The sequence below is a fragment of the Cupressus sempervirens genome, chromosome 5 (assembly GCF_028749045.1).
Source record: "Cupressus sempervirens isolate cs-2001-9-10 chromosome 5, ASM2874904v1, whole genome shotgun sequence".
NCBI lineage: Eukaryota > Viridiplantae > Streptophyta > Pinopsida > Cupressales > Cupressaceae > Cupressus > Cupressus sempervirens.
In genome coordinates, this window is record NC_143122.1 from 1009418250 (window position 1) to 1009432506 (window position 14257).

General features: G+C 37.8%; 1 protein-coding gene across 1 annotated transcript; it reads left to right on the forward strand.

Annotated features, from left to right (window-relative positions):
• Positions 1–1508: 1508 nt before the first annotated feature.
• EMB1075 (Pyridoxal phosphate (PLP)-dependent transferases superfamily protein) lies at positions 1509–13869 on the forward strand. Its single transcript, XM_089833276.1, has 5 exons — positions 1509–1995; positions 12061–12292; positions 12406–12599; positions 12824–12960; positions 13098–13869. Exons 1-5 carry the CDS (start codon positions 1647–1649, stop codon positions 13668–13670), a joined length of 1485 nt encoding a protein of 494 aa, XP_089689402.1. The 5' UTR covers positions 1509–1646; the 3' UTR covers positions 13671–13869.
• Positions 13870–14257: the final 388 nt, after the last annotated feature.

Here is a 14257-nt window from a genome sequence, read left to right on the forward strand (position 1 = left end):
CCTTAAGCTCATCAATTGATAAGTAGGAGATAATTTTCACATCAAGTCAAATTGTGATATTGCTATCAGGATTTAACTGTGTTTTTTGAGTCAAACTCATTGACCCATGTTTCATGAGTAGTGATTCAACATGAAATGTTGATCGTGGTGACTAAATTCCAACCATTAATATTCCATCTGCTACACATGTTTATCCTTTCCTCACCATTAACTACATTCTTCCTTCAATGCATGTCTACCTTCTTCTCATGAATTATCTAACTAAATAATATATCCTACTTACACTTTCGAAGAAATGGAATCTTCGAAAAGAAAACATCTCCCAAGAATTCCACCTTATGAACAACAAATACATGAAAATATAAAAAGAAATAGAGAATATTATGCACGTAACAAAGATGTGACAGTGACCTACAGACACGCTAAAATATTATAGAAAGTTTCAACTAGCTCTAAACAACTACAAGAAGAGAGTACTACAAAAATAGCCGCAAAACAAGACTAAGAACAAGTAGAGTTGCATCCATTGCAGGGCCAACAAACTCCACTAAAAGACCAATGTACCCACCTTCCAGAATTTGTACTTCACAAACTGCAACGAGAGAAGACTAGAAGGAGAGATCGAGAATACTATGCCCATCATAAAGAAGGTAAAATTCGCGATTAGAGGAGTTTGATATAGAAAGTAACTTGTGGCTATGGCCGTGATTTCTATGGTAGTGCGACAACACTATTTCTCGCTTACCTTGCTCTGTTGGCTAGAGTGGATGTTGTACGTGTCTCCTTTCCAACTCAGTCAGAAATTTCCTGTCACTAGTAAAAAATTTTCGGGGAGGGAAACAATTGGTGGCCATTCAAAATAGAACATTCCAATCATGATCGCCAGGAGCACAAGAAAATTAGATTTGATCTGGGAGCAGAGTGGGTTAAGATTCGCTCATCTGAGACAAAGGAGCAATTGAAATAACAGAGACACATCCAAAGTGAATGGAAAAAGGAAACATAGACCTACTGGATATAATATTTATTTCCACCTTATTTAAATATCTCATCTTCACTTTTTATTTTTCAAAATCTTGTTTGTTGTTGATTATATTACCAAATTTACACCAATTTCCCATGGGACGAGTGAGTGAGGACACTACATACAAGTACATAGGAGCATTGACGCATGTGATACAAAGGGAGGAAATAGTCGGCTGCCTAGCTGGCTCTCCTAAATGATATAATAACCAGTCCACCGACAAGGAAAAACCCCTGAAAAAGGAGACGTACTAGCATTTCTTACATGGGAAGCAATGTCTAGCGCTAATTGGCTGCCACCCCTACACTTGTCGTCGTCTCTTCCACAACATTTAATATCATGGGCCACAGGACGAACGTGGGCTCGAAACTCCACATTTTCATGCCACGTGTCTGTCAAAACGAGTCCGGTGACCAGAACAGCCAGTGACCGTGGACACAGATATTTTCGCTTCATAATGACAGCCAGCGTTATAGCGGATTTGATAGGCAAGGAACAGGCGTTTCCAAGGCATATTCGGTGAACTCCAAGGGACTCGATCGCGGCACATTTTTGAAGCATATTCCCGGATCCGGGAAGAATATAGCATACGTATAAATTCTCGTTGGTTTCCTATACAATCATGGTGTCCACAGCACAAAATGGATCGTTAACAGAGGGTATAGTAAACCCTAAGGTGGAGCCTCTTCCCCAGGAACTTGATACCGTAGAGATCTGTGCGTCATTGTTGCCCATCACCGTTGAGGAATTTGATGGCTGTGATGAGAAACCCTGTAATGGGGATGTGGCTGGGAATGGGACGGCTGTTGAGGAGAAAGAAATTGTGTTGGGGAAAAATGTGCGGTCGAGCTGCCATGCGATCACTGAGCCGGATGCCGATGACGAGGTTACTGGGGACAGGGAGGCGTATATGGCCAGCGTTTTGGCCAAGTACAGGCGCAGCCTCATCGAACGAACAAAGCACCATTTAGGTATGCTTGTTTCCTTCTTTTGCTCTCAAATTTCGAATGCGTCGATTTGGTAGGTCTGTTGGCTCCAGATCTGAAGTTGCATTTCGCCCAATGCGGGTCTCTTTTTGAGTTCTTGAAGAATGTTTCATTGCGTGTTTAGAAATTTTACCCTCCGTAGCATATTTGTGGAATTATTTTGGAGTAAGCTGCATATGTTTTTTGTTTGTTTGTAAACTAGCGGTCTACTGCCCATGTGCAACTTATTGGAAAAATAGAACAACATAAACATAATAGAAGAACTTCCAGCTTAATTTTGTTGAATACTAGATGCAAACTAAAACTCTTTGACTCACATCTAAACTAAACTTGTGTTGCCAGCAACTCAACAAGGTTTGCCACGTGTAACAATTATTATTGACTATTGTTGGAACATTAACTCAAACACCCTCACTTAATGTGACAACTAAAAGAAATATTATGTAAAAATTATACTTTGAAAATATGTAATAGAGGAGTAAGACTTTCTCATAGTTATGTAGTTAGCATCCATCTTCCAAACACCATTGGACACACCATCTCCACATGAAATGTCTCATAACCCTTGTAAAGGTACTATGCCAAGCTTCTAGCCTTTCAGATCTCCCCAAACTATTGGACACACTATCTCCAAATGGAATGCCTTGTAACCCTTGTAAAGGTGTAGCTTCTTTGATCCTATAGCACCTCAAACTATTCGAGCATACATCTAGCCTGTACATCATCTTTTCCTATTTTTCAAAGCATTGATCTCTTCAAAATTAAACAATTTTTTTAATGAAAACATAATTATCCAGTGGTTCTTCTCTTGGCCTCATCTTCTTAACAACTTCTTCTCTAACACACAAAACTTAATAGGAAGATAGCTCTGGTACCATATTGAAAAAATAGAACAACATAAACATAATAAAGAAAGAAAGAACTTCCAGCTTAATTTATTGAATAATAGATGCAAATTTATACAATAGCTTGGCTCAACAACATATAAATGATTGCTAATTAGATTGACAACAAACTACTTCATCATTGACAACACACACATAAACTTGACAGCTAACTTGATAGCTAAATTCAAACTTATGGACACCTAACTCAACACATCTACAATATGAACTTGATTCAAACTAAAACTCTTTGACTTACACCTGAGCTAAACTTGTGTTGCCAACAACTCAACAAGGTTTGCCACGAGTAACAATTATTATTGACTACTGTTGGAACATTAACTCCAACATAGCTTACATGCCTTGCTCCATTGCTAGGTGCAGAATTTTTAAAAGGTTTATTTATGACCGACATCCGTGGCTTTGTCTTTTGGCGGTGGATTATAAATCACAAGTTCCAAGTTTGCAGTGACATTTGATTTTTTGAAAGAGTTTAGACATAAATATGTTTTTAGGAGTGTAAACCTTGGCCTTAGTTTTAAGAGTTGAGTTTCCTTGAAATTACTCAATTTTTTTGAGTTTCCTTGAGTTTACGAGATATTTTCAGCAAGTTAAATTGTGATTTTTCTTAGATATCAGGTTGGGACCCTACTGCCCAGATCCGGTTCTGGGTTCGCACGGGTCCTGGTTTGCGCCTAGGTTCGTTGCAGGTCTGAGCAGGGTCCTTCATTTGGATTGTGGGTTCGCCAAGGTTCACGCCATTTGGATTGTGGGTTTGCCAAAGCAAACCCAGGCGAACTCACAGTCCAAATGAAGGACCTTGCCCGGACCTGCAACGAATTCGGACTGACTCACAACGAACTAGGGACGACCCATGGTGAATCCAGGAGGACCCACAACGAACCTAGGAGGACCCATGATAAACTCAGGAGGACCAGCATGTTTCTCTTATTTCTGTATATACGTATATATAATTTTTGTGTATATATAATGCATAAATATACTCACGAACCCAAATGGGAATTTTTTTTTGCCGGAATCCATGAACCCAAACCCCAAACCTGAATTCGTCCCCAAACCCGAATCAACAACTTACTGATTTTTCTATTGGGATTGTATTGTGTCCTTTTAGAGTCAAACTCATTGAGACATGTTTCATGCTAGTGATTTATAAGAACCCATCTCTCTTGAGAATGAACATAAGACTCAACTCTCATTACATCTAGGTGATGTTCATATGGTGAACTGCCAAGACTTTGTCCCAGTACTACTCCAGTTCATATAGGTGTGGTTAAACCCACTTTACTTGCAACACCATCTCCTTGGATTTACTCACATTGTTGTGAGTTTCATTGTGCTAGGTCATATAGTTTTGAGTTTTCTTGACCTTGCTGTCAAGCTTGCTCACAGAAACACATGGATGTTGACACTGCAAGTGAACCTCAAAACTGAAATATTTGGGCTGTTTGATGTCTTCCAGTTGTTTCAATTACAGGGATCCCTGCAGCTAGTTCCTCATTATTGAAAGTTCTAATATGAACAATATGGAATGTGGAAATCTAATATCATTAGTGTCTTGAAAGATCTGACCCTGGGGCTACCTTAGAAATATTTGGCTCACATATGCCCTACCTCATGCACGGTTAGACAAAATACCTCACTTGCTCCTGTGCTTATCGATGCCATGTGGTTATAACGACTTCACTTGCACCTGAGCACATGCACATCTTTCCCAGCAAAATGGTTCTGATGTATTAATATATCTCATCTATATAAAAGTTTAAAATAGTTTCTATCCAATTTATGACTCCAACTGGGTGCATCCACTTAGACACTTTAATATGTCTCATAGTTACCACAAACAAGTACCCATGCTGCTCACAGCGAAGTGGATTCAGCATTTTACCTGATCCATCTGACTACATCTTGATGGACTAGAGCCCTGGGCATGGTTCATTGCGAAAGATATGACTTGCAGCTGCCCTCATCCATGGCCTGCCCAGCAAGTAGGATTCAACAGTTTGATATTTCAGTGGGCAATGACCCCTTTTTCCAATGCCCTGATTCGCGCCGTAAAATTACAATTTTAATATAATCCATAAAACATATCTTTCTCAATGGGGCTAGGAACATTAATTGAATCATAAGATATAACTAATCTCATTGATGGAGTTGCCTCGTAATTTCCTTAAATTGTAGGTTTCCATCATGTTACTCTTCATAAATTCATCTTGGTAGGAGTTTTAGAGACGGCATGGGTAATCTGCCCAGTCCAACTAAGCTTGAGAGCACATCATAATCGCACATAGTTACACCAGCATGGGGGATGAGTTTCAGGGACGGGGGGACAAAGGGGTCTCAAGTTGGGGACAATGACGGGGGATTGGGGGGGGGGGTATATAGTATATACTATACATATGATACTTAAAATGCTAATTATACAAAGATGTATACCAATATAAGACATAGATATGAAGTATAACTTCATCAAGACCGCTATTGCTAGTTTAGTTTTACATTGCATTGAACGTTGAACAATGATTCATGAACAATAAAAGAGATCTAACTTCTAACTTCTATCAAATAAATTAAATAATTAAGCAAATTCAAAAGTCATAGATATCTATTATCAATTTAGCAAAAGTATGACTATCATTATCTCATCAATTATTCAATGGAATCATAAACTTAATTACATCAAGTAGCATCAACCATGATATGATCACAATGTTTGATGTTTCAACTTTCAAACCGCAAATATCCAAGTCTCAAGTACAAACTACAAAATCAAAAGACAAAACGTCAAGTACTAATGGACCAAGGGCCCCCAAAATGCAGTAGAGGCTGCCTAGAGGCCTCTAATCATCCATGTCAACTTGAGGCTTAGGCTCAGGTTCAACAAACAACAAAAAACAATAGAACAAAACCTTTTGAATGTTTTTTTTTGCATGTTTTTGAGTGAAAAAGGGGGAAGGCCGGCTGTCCCTAGCTGGGTGAGGGATGTGTCCCTGTCCCCGAGTTCCCAAATGGGGATGTGGGGACATCCCCCTCCTGGTGGTGAGTTGGTGGTGCCACTGGGGATGTAGGAATGCTGTCCCCCCGTCTTGGGTGCGTCCCCGTCTCGGGTGCGGCACCCAAAAACAGCACCCCGTGTTACTATGTAATCACAGTATGGCAAACTTACCAACATCCACCTCAAGTGGCAGGAATATTCAACTATGGACCAATTCCCCTCCGTGGGTTGAACATCCTACAAGTGGCAAGAATGTCCAACTATGGACCAATTTCCCCCCTGGGTTAAAAGTATCAGGAATACCCAACTATAGACCAATCCTTCCCATAGGTCAACCAAGTCGCTTCTGAGCCATCAAGAGTCAGGAATGTTCAACCCATCGATCAATTTCAGCTGTTGGAGTGGTGAACTTAGTTTGGAGGAGTGGCTGAACTACATCTCCCCATCTTGCTTCCACCAACTCATATGGAATAATACCAACTTATACAGTTGTATACATATGTGAAGTCTGATTTCTCATATCAGTTTGACGTGTTAGTTTGATCTTCTTTATGATGGAATTTTTCTGCTCAGTCTGCACCCAAAATCTGAATAATCCTCTTTATTACAGGTCCTCGTTTCCTAACTGGTTTTTCTTGTCTCTTACTTATATAAATACTCCATTGCACCCTTAGTGTTGCTTGTTAAAGAGGAGGCAGGAAATCTGGATATGCAATTTGTACCTTTACCAAATGCTACTGTTTGCACAAAATGAAGTTATTGAGACCCTGTCATGAAGTCATTGCTAATGTATAAGCAGAAGCATTTGGTCTGATGGCTTGTAAAATGGAGTATAAGCCATGTTTAGTAGGGAGAGAAGGGCACACGCTGTCTATTAGAACAGTTATGACAAGAAATTGCAAACATTAATCAACAATATTGAACTGCCGTAATATATCAGGAGAGAATTAGAATCTACTTAAACTGTTGTTTCAAACCATTTGAAGAAGATGGAAATCAAAGTAGTAGGTCTCACTAGCTCTTTCTTAGATGCATTTCAAGCATTGAAGTGCCACAATGAAAAATTACAGAGAAAGTACTTTTGAATTGGATGGGTTCTCTTTGAATTGCCGCTTTTGGGAGATCTAGACGAAAGCAGTAGGTCAGAAAACCTCTTTATAAGATGCATTTCAAATTTTAGAATTCCACAACGAAGGAAGTATTGATGAAGCTAGCAAAATAAAGTGAACTGGTTAGGTACTTTAACTGGACAAAGTTATTTGAATTCAATGGATGCTCAACATATGTGTTGGTACCCTAGATTCTGGCAAAATTTGAAGTCCTAAATACTACGACAAAGGAAGGATCTTCATATGTGACCTCCTATGTGCATAAACCTCTGTTCTATAAGACTTTGCAGGGTTGCATTTCAATAACCTTGACCAAATGGAATACAACAACAAACTGTGAGCACATCAAATCAGAACTGAAGTCTGCTGCGTAAACTGTGAGTTCAGAAAAGTTACAACTCTGCAAATTAGGTCATGCTGCGCCAGTTTACGCAGCAGACTTCAGTTCTGAAGGGAAATACACTTCAGCTGCACTTACAGATAATACAGTTTGACTATGGCAATTACAAGCTATAAGCAAATTTTGATTGTTACCAAGAACACAATGCTTTATGTCTGAATATTCAGAATTTACAGGTCAAACAAGCAACAGGACCACCGCACAGCATGTTCCCTGAATTCAAGAAGGCTCATCATCAATAGTCATAAACAAAAGCATCCATACGAATCAAATGAGGCACCAATAAATGAAGCATGAATGTTGGGGTGATTAATGCATAGTACATCAAATCAGTACCATCTTTGGGAAATAATGTTGAAAACTTGCAGAACCCTGAGACATCAAATGTGAAAATCTACGCCTTTGCAAAGTGAGCTTTAATAGAAGAATCGAAACAAGAAGACAATCAATACATCTGCAGAGGGAAAAGCTTATATTCACATAGTTCATGTTTTCAATAGAGATTGAATACAGAAGCAATATCTTCAAGGATATAGAAACATCAACACATCTTAAATCACCTTTGGACTTGGAAAGCAAACAAAGATGTTGAAGAAAAGACAGAATAGTGTTTTGCAAAAGATCCCAAGTCTATTCCGAATGCTCTCCAATCATTGATTATCGAGGCTTCTCTTGGTGTACCCAATGAAACACTGTCATAGAAAGGACGTTCTCAGTTGGAAGCTTTTGAAATCACAAAAAACCTTACAGTCCGATACCACAGTAGCACCACAACAGGTCTGCAGAGTACAGAAGGTGACAACTGACAGTAAACACCCAGTCTGAAACAAATAAAATACTTTTAGGATCAAGACGACACATCAAAAGGAGTGCACAGAGTATCCGGAAGTAGGTGAGCATCTCTATTAAACATATTCCAATTCATACTAAATAAACTCCAGTTGTATATAATGGCATTCGATATGAGAATCAGTGGGCAAACATGTATTAAGAAAGTAGTTATGTTTGGCAGCTTGAAGTAACGACAAACTATTATCTGCAGGCATCAATGAATATGGTCACAGCGCATAGCGTGAACAAAAGGAGCATGTGTCGTATGAATCAGAAAAGCATTTGAACACAGCAAAGGAATACAAAAGTTTGAAAGTGAATAGTCCAGACGGCCTTAATATATATTGATGAGGTATTCCCCCAGGTAAAAAGAAATTAAATGGAAGCAGTAGGAAGATGTGATGCTTTCTATGCCGACGGCAGTTTGTTTTGGGTTTATATTTTTCATCTCACATTCATGAGTGTTCAATTTCAACCTCCAGGCACTGATCGAAAGAGTGAAGAAAGAGGCCCGATAAAACCATGCACAAATGCCCAATAATTAAAAACTTTGCTTCAAAATTATTTCCCAAACTATAATTGCGCTTTGGATGTTCATGGCAATTATGAAGCCGTTGGTTACAACTTTTGATTATATTAAATAAACATGCGGTGATGATTAATCAATTAATTTTGAAATGTTGCATTGGTTGGGTATGAATTAAATGACTCATCCGTGAGGCATAAATAGAAGAAGGTCAAGGTGTTTTTGATTATTGATTATAAAAGTCTGTTGCTTTTTTATTATTTAAATGGCTTGGTGAATTAAATTGCAGTTGATTGGTCTTTAATAATCATTTTTTTAATTCTGTAAAAAATTTATGTCAGATAAGTGGACGAGGTCATCAATGACATTTTAAACTCGATCATCACAGATATTGTGAAATATTTAATTGTTTCTGAATCTGTGTTCAGTTACTCTCCCCGACCTTAGGAGTTAAAGTGCAATTTGGACTAGTTTAGAATTGTGTAGATGTATTTGATCCGTTGCCTCTTGATTATTAAACTATTTATAGTTTATGTGCATAGAACATTCTAAAGTTGTACGTTATAATCTTCATCGTAGTTGACTTTGTTGCCGGAACAAGCTAAAGCACTGATCTTTTTATCATTGAAGTATTGGATTTATATTTGAAAGTAGAAAATCTATAACTTCCCTCTTCAAACCTCAAAATTATTGTCAAAAACCTTATACAAAATGTTCGTTTCAAACTATCACAGAACTCCATATTAATCGAGTTCAACGACCTTGCCAGCTAGAGAACTCACCAAAGCATAAATTCGCTATAGAAAAACCTTAAGCCAATAAGTCAACGTTTGAGGTGAAGGTCTACACACTTGGGTGTAGTGGAGCCTAAAGTGCAAGGGAATCAATGTGATTCTCGTTCGTTGGCCATAATTGATTGTGGAATCGAATTGGAGAATTGGCAAGCTCTTAGATTTCCAATCTGCAGTTTTGGGAACCAACAATATGCACTAAAAAACTGTTGCAGTATTTTAAAGGATTGTTTACGATCATCAACAAATCTAGGCAAAAGTAGATTCCTTTATGTGATCTGTATATTATCATAATATTTGTCAAAAAGAAGCAGTGTCCGGATGAGCTAAATGGCCATGCAACTCAACTATGTTATTATTTTATCACAAGTAACTTGATCTTTATTGGACAGTCATTAGTGAAGAAAGTTTGAACACATCCAAATTATGGTATCAATTACAAAATAGTATGTATACCAATAGTTATGCATGCAGCAATTGTTATGGAGATAGCAACCAAAAATTGGAATTCAATAAGGGTTCTTGTAAAAGAGCATCCATTAATTCTCACCAACAATTGCAGGACTCAGAAGTAAATTTCTGCTAACAAATACAGAAACTAAATTTCTGCTAACAAATACAGATAAAACCACATTACAAACCATAGTTACTATTTGTTCTGAGTTTTTAAAGGCTGCTCACACTCGAATGATGTATGAATGTAAATGTTTTGTTGCAAAGAATTGAGGAGGCATGAGAGCTAATAAATTTCTAAGAAAGCAAAATTATATTTGGCATGATTGAAGATATGATAAAGTGCATCAAGTAGCAGAGAATCCTAAACATGAGAAGCCAAAAAATTCCGAGATAATAAATAGGCATACTATTAGTGAAGAAAAAACACAAAACACTTAAAAATGCACTTAATGGAAAATCAGTGTTTCATGCTGGTTGAATGGATCTTCAAATCTGTGGTACATACTTCACCATTATGCATGTCATCTTTGTCAAAGTCCCAGAAAGTAAAATTATATCCGTTAATAATGTTATATCATAATTTATAGGGGAAGGGCCAAATTAAACTTACCAGCTGGCACTAGGCCACTATTAGCCTAGTTACATCTCTGGAGAAGGGGCTGAAGATAAGGTAAATAGAATAATTAAGCTGGGGAAGCTATTTTCTCCTTAAAATTGAAAGCACTATAATCTGTGACGTTCTCTATGCAGATAATAGAAGTCTGTTTAGTGGTATAAATGCTGCATCATAACCTTCAGGGATCATCTTTGTAGGTTGTTAAGAAGAGAATGATAAGTAGGAGATATTTCCACAAGAAGTCAAATTGTGATATTGCTATCAGGATTTAACTGTGTAGTTTTTGAGTCAAACTCATTGACCCATGTTTCATGAGTAGCGATTCATACATGAATCCATCTCTCATGAGAATAAATGGAACACTTAGCAGTCATTGGATCTAGGTGATGCTCACAGAGGTCACCCATCCCAGTACTACTCCAGTTCGAGCGCGGTGATGCTCACAGAGGTGAAGCACCAGGACTTCCTGGGAGGTCACCCATCCCAGTACTACTCCAGCTCGAGTGCGCTCGAGCTGGAGTAGTACTGGGATGGGTGACCTCCCAGGAAGTCCTGGTGCTTCACCTCTGTGAGCATCACCTAGATCCAATGAGTGCTAAGTGTTCCATTTATTTTCATGAGAGATGGATTCATGTATGAATCCTACTCATGAAACATGGGTCAATGAGTTTGACTCAAAAACTACACAGTTAAATCTTGATAGCAATATCACAAGAAGAGAATGGTTAAGAACAAATAATTTGAATTTAAAATGCAGGGATCTAGATGTAACAATCTAGGAAGAATTCTGTTTAGAAGTAAAAATGCTGCATCATAACCTTTATGGGACATCTTTGAAGGGTGTTTAACAACAAATATTTCAATTGAAAATGCAGGGATCTAGATATACTAATCTAGGAAGAGTGCTGGGATGGTTATTTTATTCTTGAAAACTTAATAAAGGCAGAAAATTATTTAAGGTGACAAATCAAATGATTGAGTGGATGCTCCACATGATTAAGAATTTAAAGGTTGATAAAATGGAACAGAAACCACAGGGAAGCTCACATCCCCGCGGAATATATTAAGTAGATTTGGAGAAGTTGCTAACAGACATTGTGAGACTATTTGAATGCTTATCTAGTCGTGCGCTAATGAATATTTTGGTTGTCTTGAGGACTGACATTTGATTTTTAACTTGCGGTATAGTTATTGCTTGCTAATTTTTGTCATTTTTAAATAAAGCTTTTTCAAATTTAATAGATAATCGATATCTTTTCTTGGATGGGCAAATTTTTTTTTAACAGAAAGTTTACTATATTGTACTGGGGCCATAGCCGGAGAAGGCAAATGCCTTGTATTTTTTTGTATTGAGCTAAATATTTTGCAGAAGCTTTGCTCTATGCTATATGTAAACAGGTGTTGAATCTGTATGATATTTGCAGGATACCCTTACAACTTGGATTTTGATTATGGTGCACTAGCACAACTGCAAATGTTCTCCATCAACAATCTTGGGGATCCATTTATTGAGAGCAACTATGGAGTGCATTCTAGGCAGTTTGAGGTTGGAGTTTTGGATTGGTTTGCCCGTCTTTGGGAATTGGAGAAACATGAATACTGGGGGTACATTACAAATTGTGGTACCGAAGGAAATCTACACGGAGTTCTTGTTGGGTTTGTACCCTTTTGAATGCATTTGCATGGTCAAGTTTCTTATTTTGTGCTATTTCCTTTAGCCCATATAAAATGACTTTACTGTGCGGCAAACATTGTTTTCATTTTTTCAGGAGGGAGGTTCTTCCAGATGGTATTCTGTACACATCTCGAGAGACACATTACTCAATTTTCAAAGCAGCGCGGATGTATAGAATGGAATTGGTAAAAGTGGATACATTGATCTCAGGTGAGATCGACTGTGCAGATTTCAAAGAGAAGCTACTTCAAAACAAGGGCAAGCCTGCAATAGTCAATGTTAATATTGGTAAGTTACGTTATATTTATAGTGAGAGAAGGTGGTCTATGTTTACTATTGTAAGTGTAGAACCCAGGTTTGCAACCAATTAATCTGCAACTTAATGGTGTGTTTGTCATGTTAAAATTATTTTGTGACTGTTTCCTATTGTTTTGCTTTCTTAGGTGTCAGAAAACATTATTAAAAGGTTGAGTATATTTGATATGCTGAATAGAATTTTGCTGTGATGCCAGGGACCACGGTTAAGGGTGCTGTTGATGATTTGGATATGGTAATACAGACCCTCAAAGAAACAGGGTTCACCCAGGATAGATTCTATATTCATTGTGATGGAGCTCTATTTGGGCTAATGATGCCTTTTGTCAAGCGGGTAAAACTTAAAATGCTGCTTCTTAATAAAGTTCTATTGTAGGCTTTAGGTATGTAGTTCTTTTTTTTTAATGTTCTAGGCCCCTTTTTAACAGATAATGTCGCTATTCTTAATTTCATCTTCTGGTTACCTTGCAGGCACCAAAGGTGACTTTTAAGAAACCAATTGGAAGTGTCAGTGTATCTGGGCATAAGTTTGTTGGATGTCCTATGCCATGTGGTGTTCAAATAACAAGGGTTGAGCACATAAATTCAATCTCAAGAAATGTTGAATATCTTGCATCTGTAGATGCAACAATAATGGGGAGTCGCAATGGGCATGCTCCTATATTTTTGTGGTATACCTTAAATCGCAAAGGTTACAAGGGCTTCCAGAAAGAAGTGCAGAAATGCCTCAGGAATGCACATTATCTGAAGGAGTGCTTACGGTCTGCTGGAATAAGTGCAATGTTAAATGAACTGAGCAGCACAGTTGTTTTTGAAAGACCACAAGATGAAGCCTTTGTGCGCAAGTGGCAGCTTGCTTGTCAGGGAAGTATTGCCCATGTTGTTGTGATGCCCAACGTGACCATTGAGAAAATAGATCAGTTTGTTAAGGAACTGACTGAGAACCGGCCAAGATGGTTTAGTGATGGCAATGTTGTGACACCCTGCATTTCAAGTGATGTTGGTGAGGAGAACTGTGCTTGCCTCGAGCATAACTGTGTTTGAAATTTTTGTATGGTTGGCAGTCAAGTGGTTATTAGCTTTATGTGATAATTTGGTTTGTAATCATGGCTTTGGTTAATTTTAATTTTAGATCAAGCTCATGATGTTTTCTTTCACCAGGATTAAGGTCCAACGTAATGTAACCGTGATTTTCATGTCATCGTTATTAGATAATAATGACATTCAATTCGTTATGCTTCAAGGTTATAGCGAGCATTTGAAATACTTAAGCAGGCAAAAACTTTATATTCATTTGAATTAGCACATGATGAAGAGGATTAAATAACGAAAGTGAACACAACAAATGAACACAAATTAGACGAGCAACACAAATAATACTGAGCCACCAAATTTATAAAGACATACACAATCAAGATATATATGAAATCCAAGATATATACAATGACACAGCAGCAACCTTTGTACAGGCCAATTACATGAAATATGAAAAGTCTCATTAAGCCAAAAGACATAATTGGAGGGAAAAATTATTGACCGTTGGCCTTCACTTCCACAATCTCCTACCCAAAGGACAACTGATGTTGCAACTGATCAGTCAATACCCTGCTTTAGTAGCTGCTTCACTTTTT

What these genes read in the sequence shown, in the direction of transcription:
- EMB1075 (XM_089833276.1), top strand. Translation starts at nt 1,647, where the DNA reads ATGGTGTCCACAGCACAAAATGGATCGTTAACAGAGGGTATAGTAAAC. An exon ending in ACGAACAAAGCACCATTTAG is followed by an intron (nt 1,996 to 12,060) that starts GTATGCTTGTTT and finishes TGATATTTGCAG; the next exon opens with GATACCCTTACAACTTGGAT. An exon ending in TGATGCCTTTTGTCAAGCGG is followed by an intron (nt 12,961 to 13,097) that starts GTAAAACTTAAA and finishes GTTACCTTGCAG; the next exon opens with GCACCAAAGGTGACTTTTAA.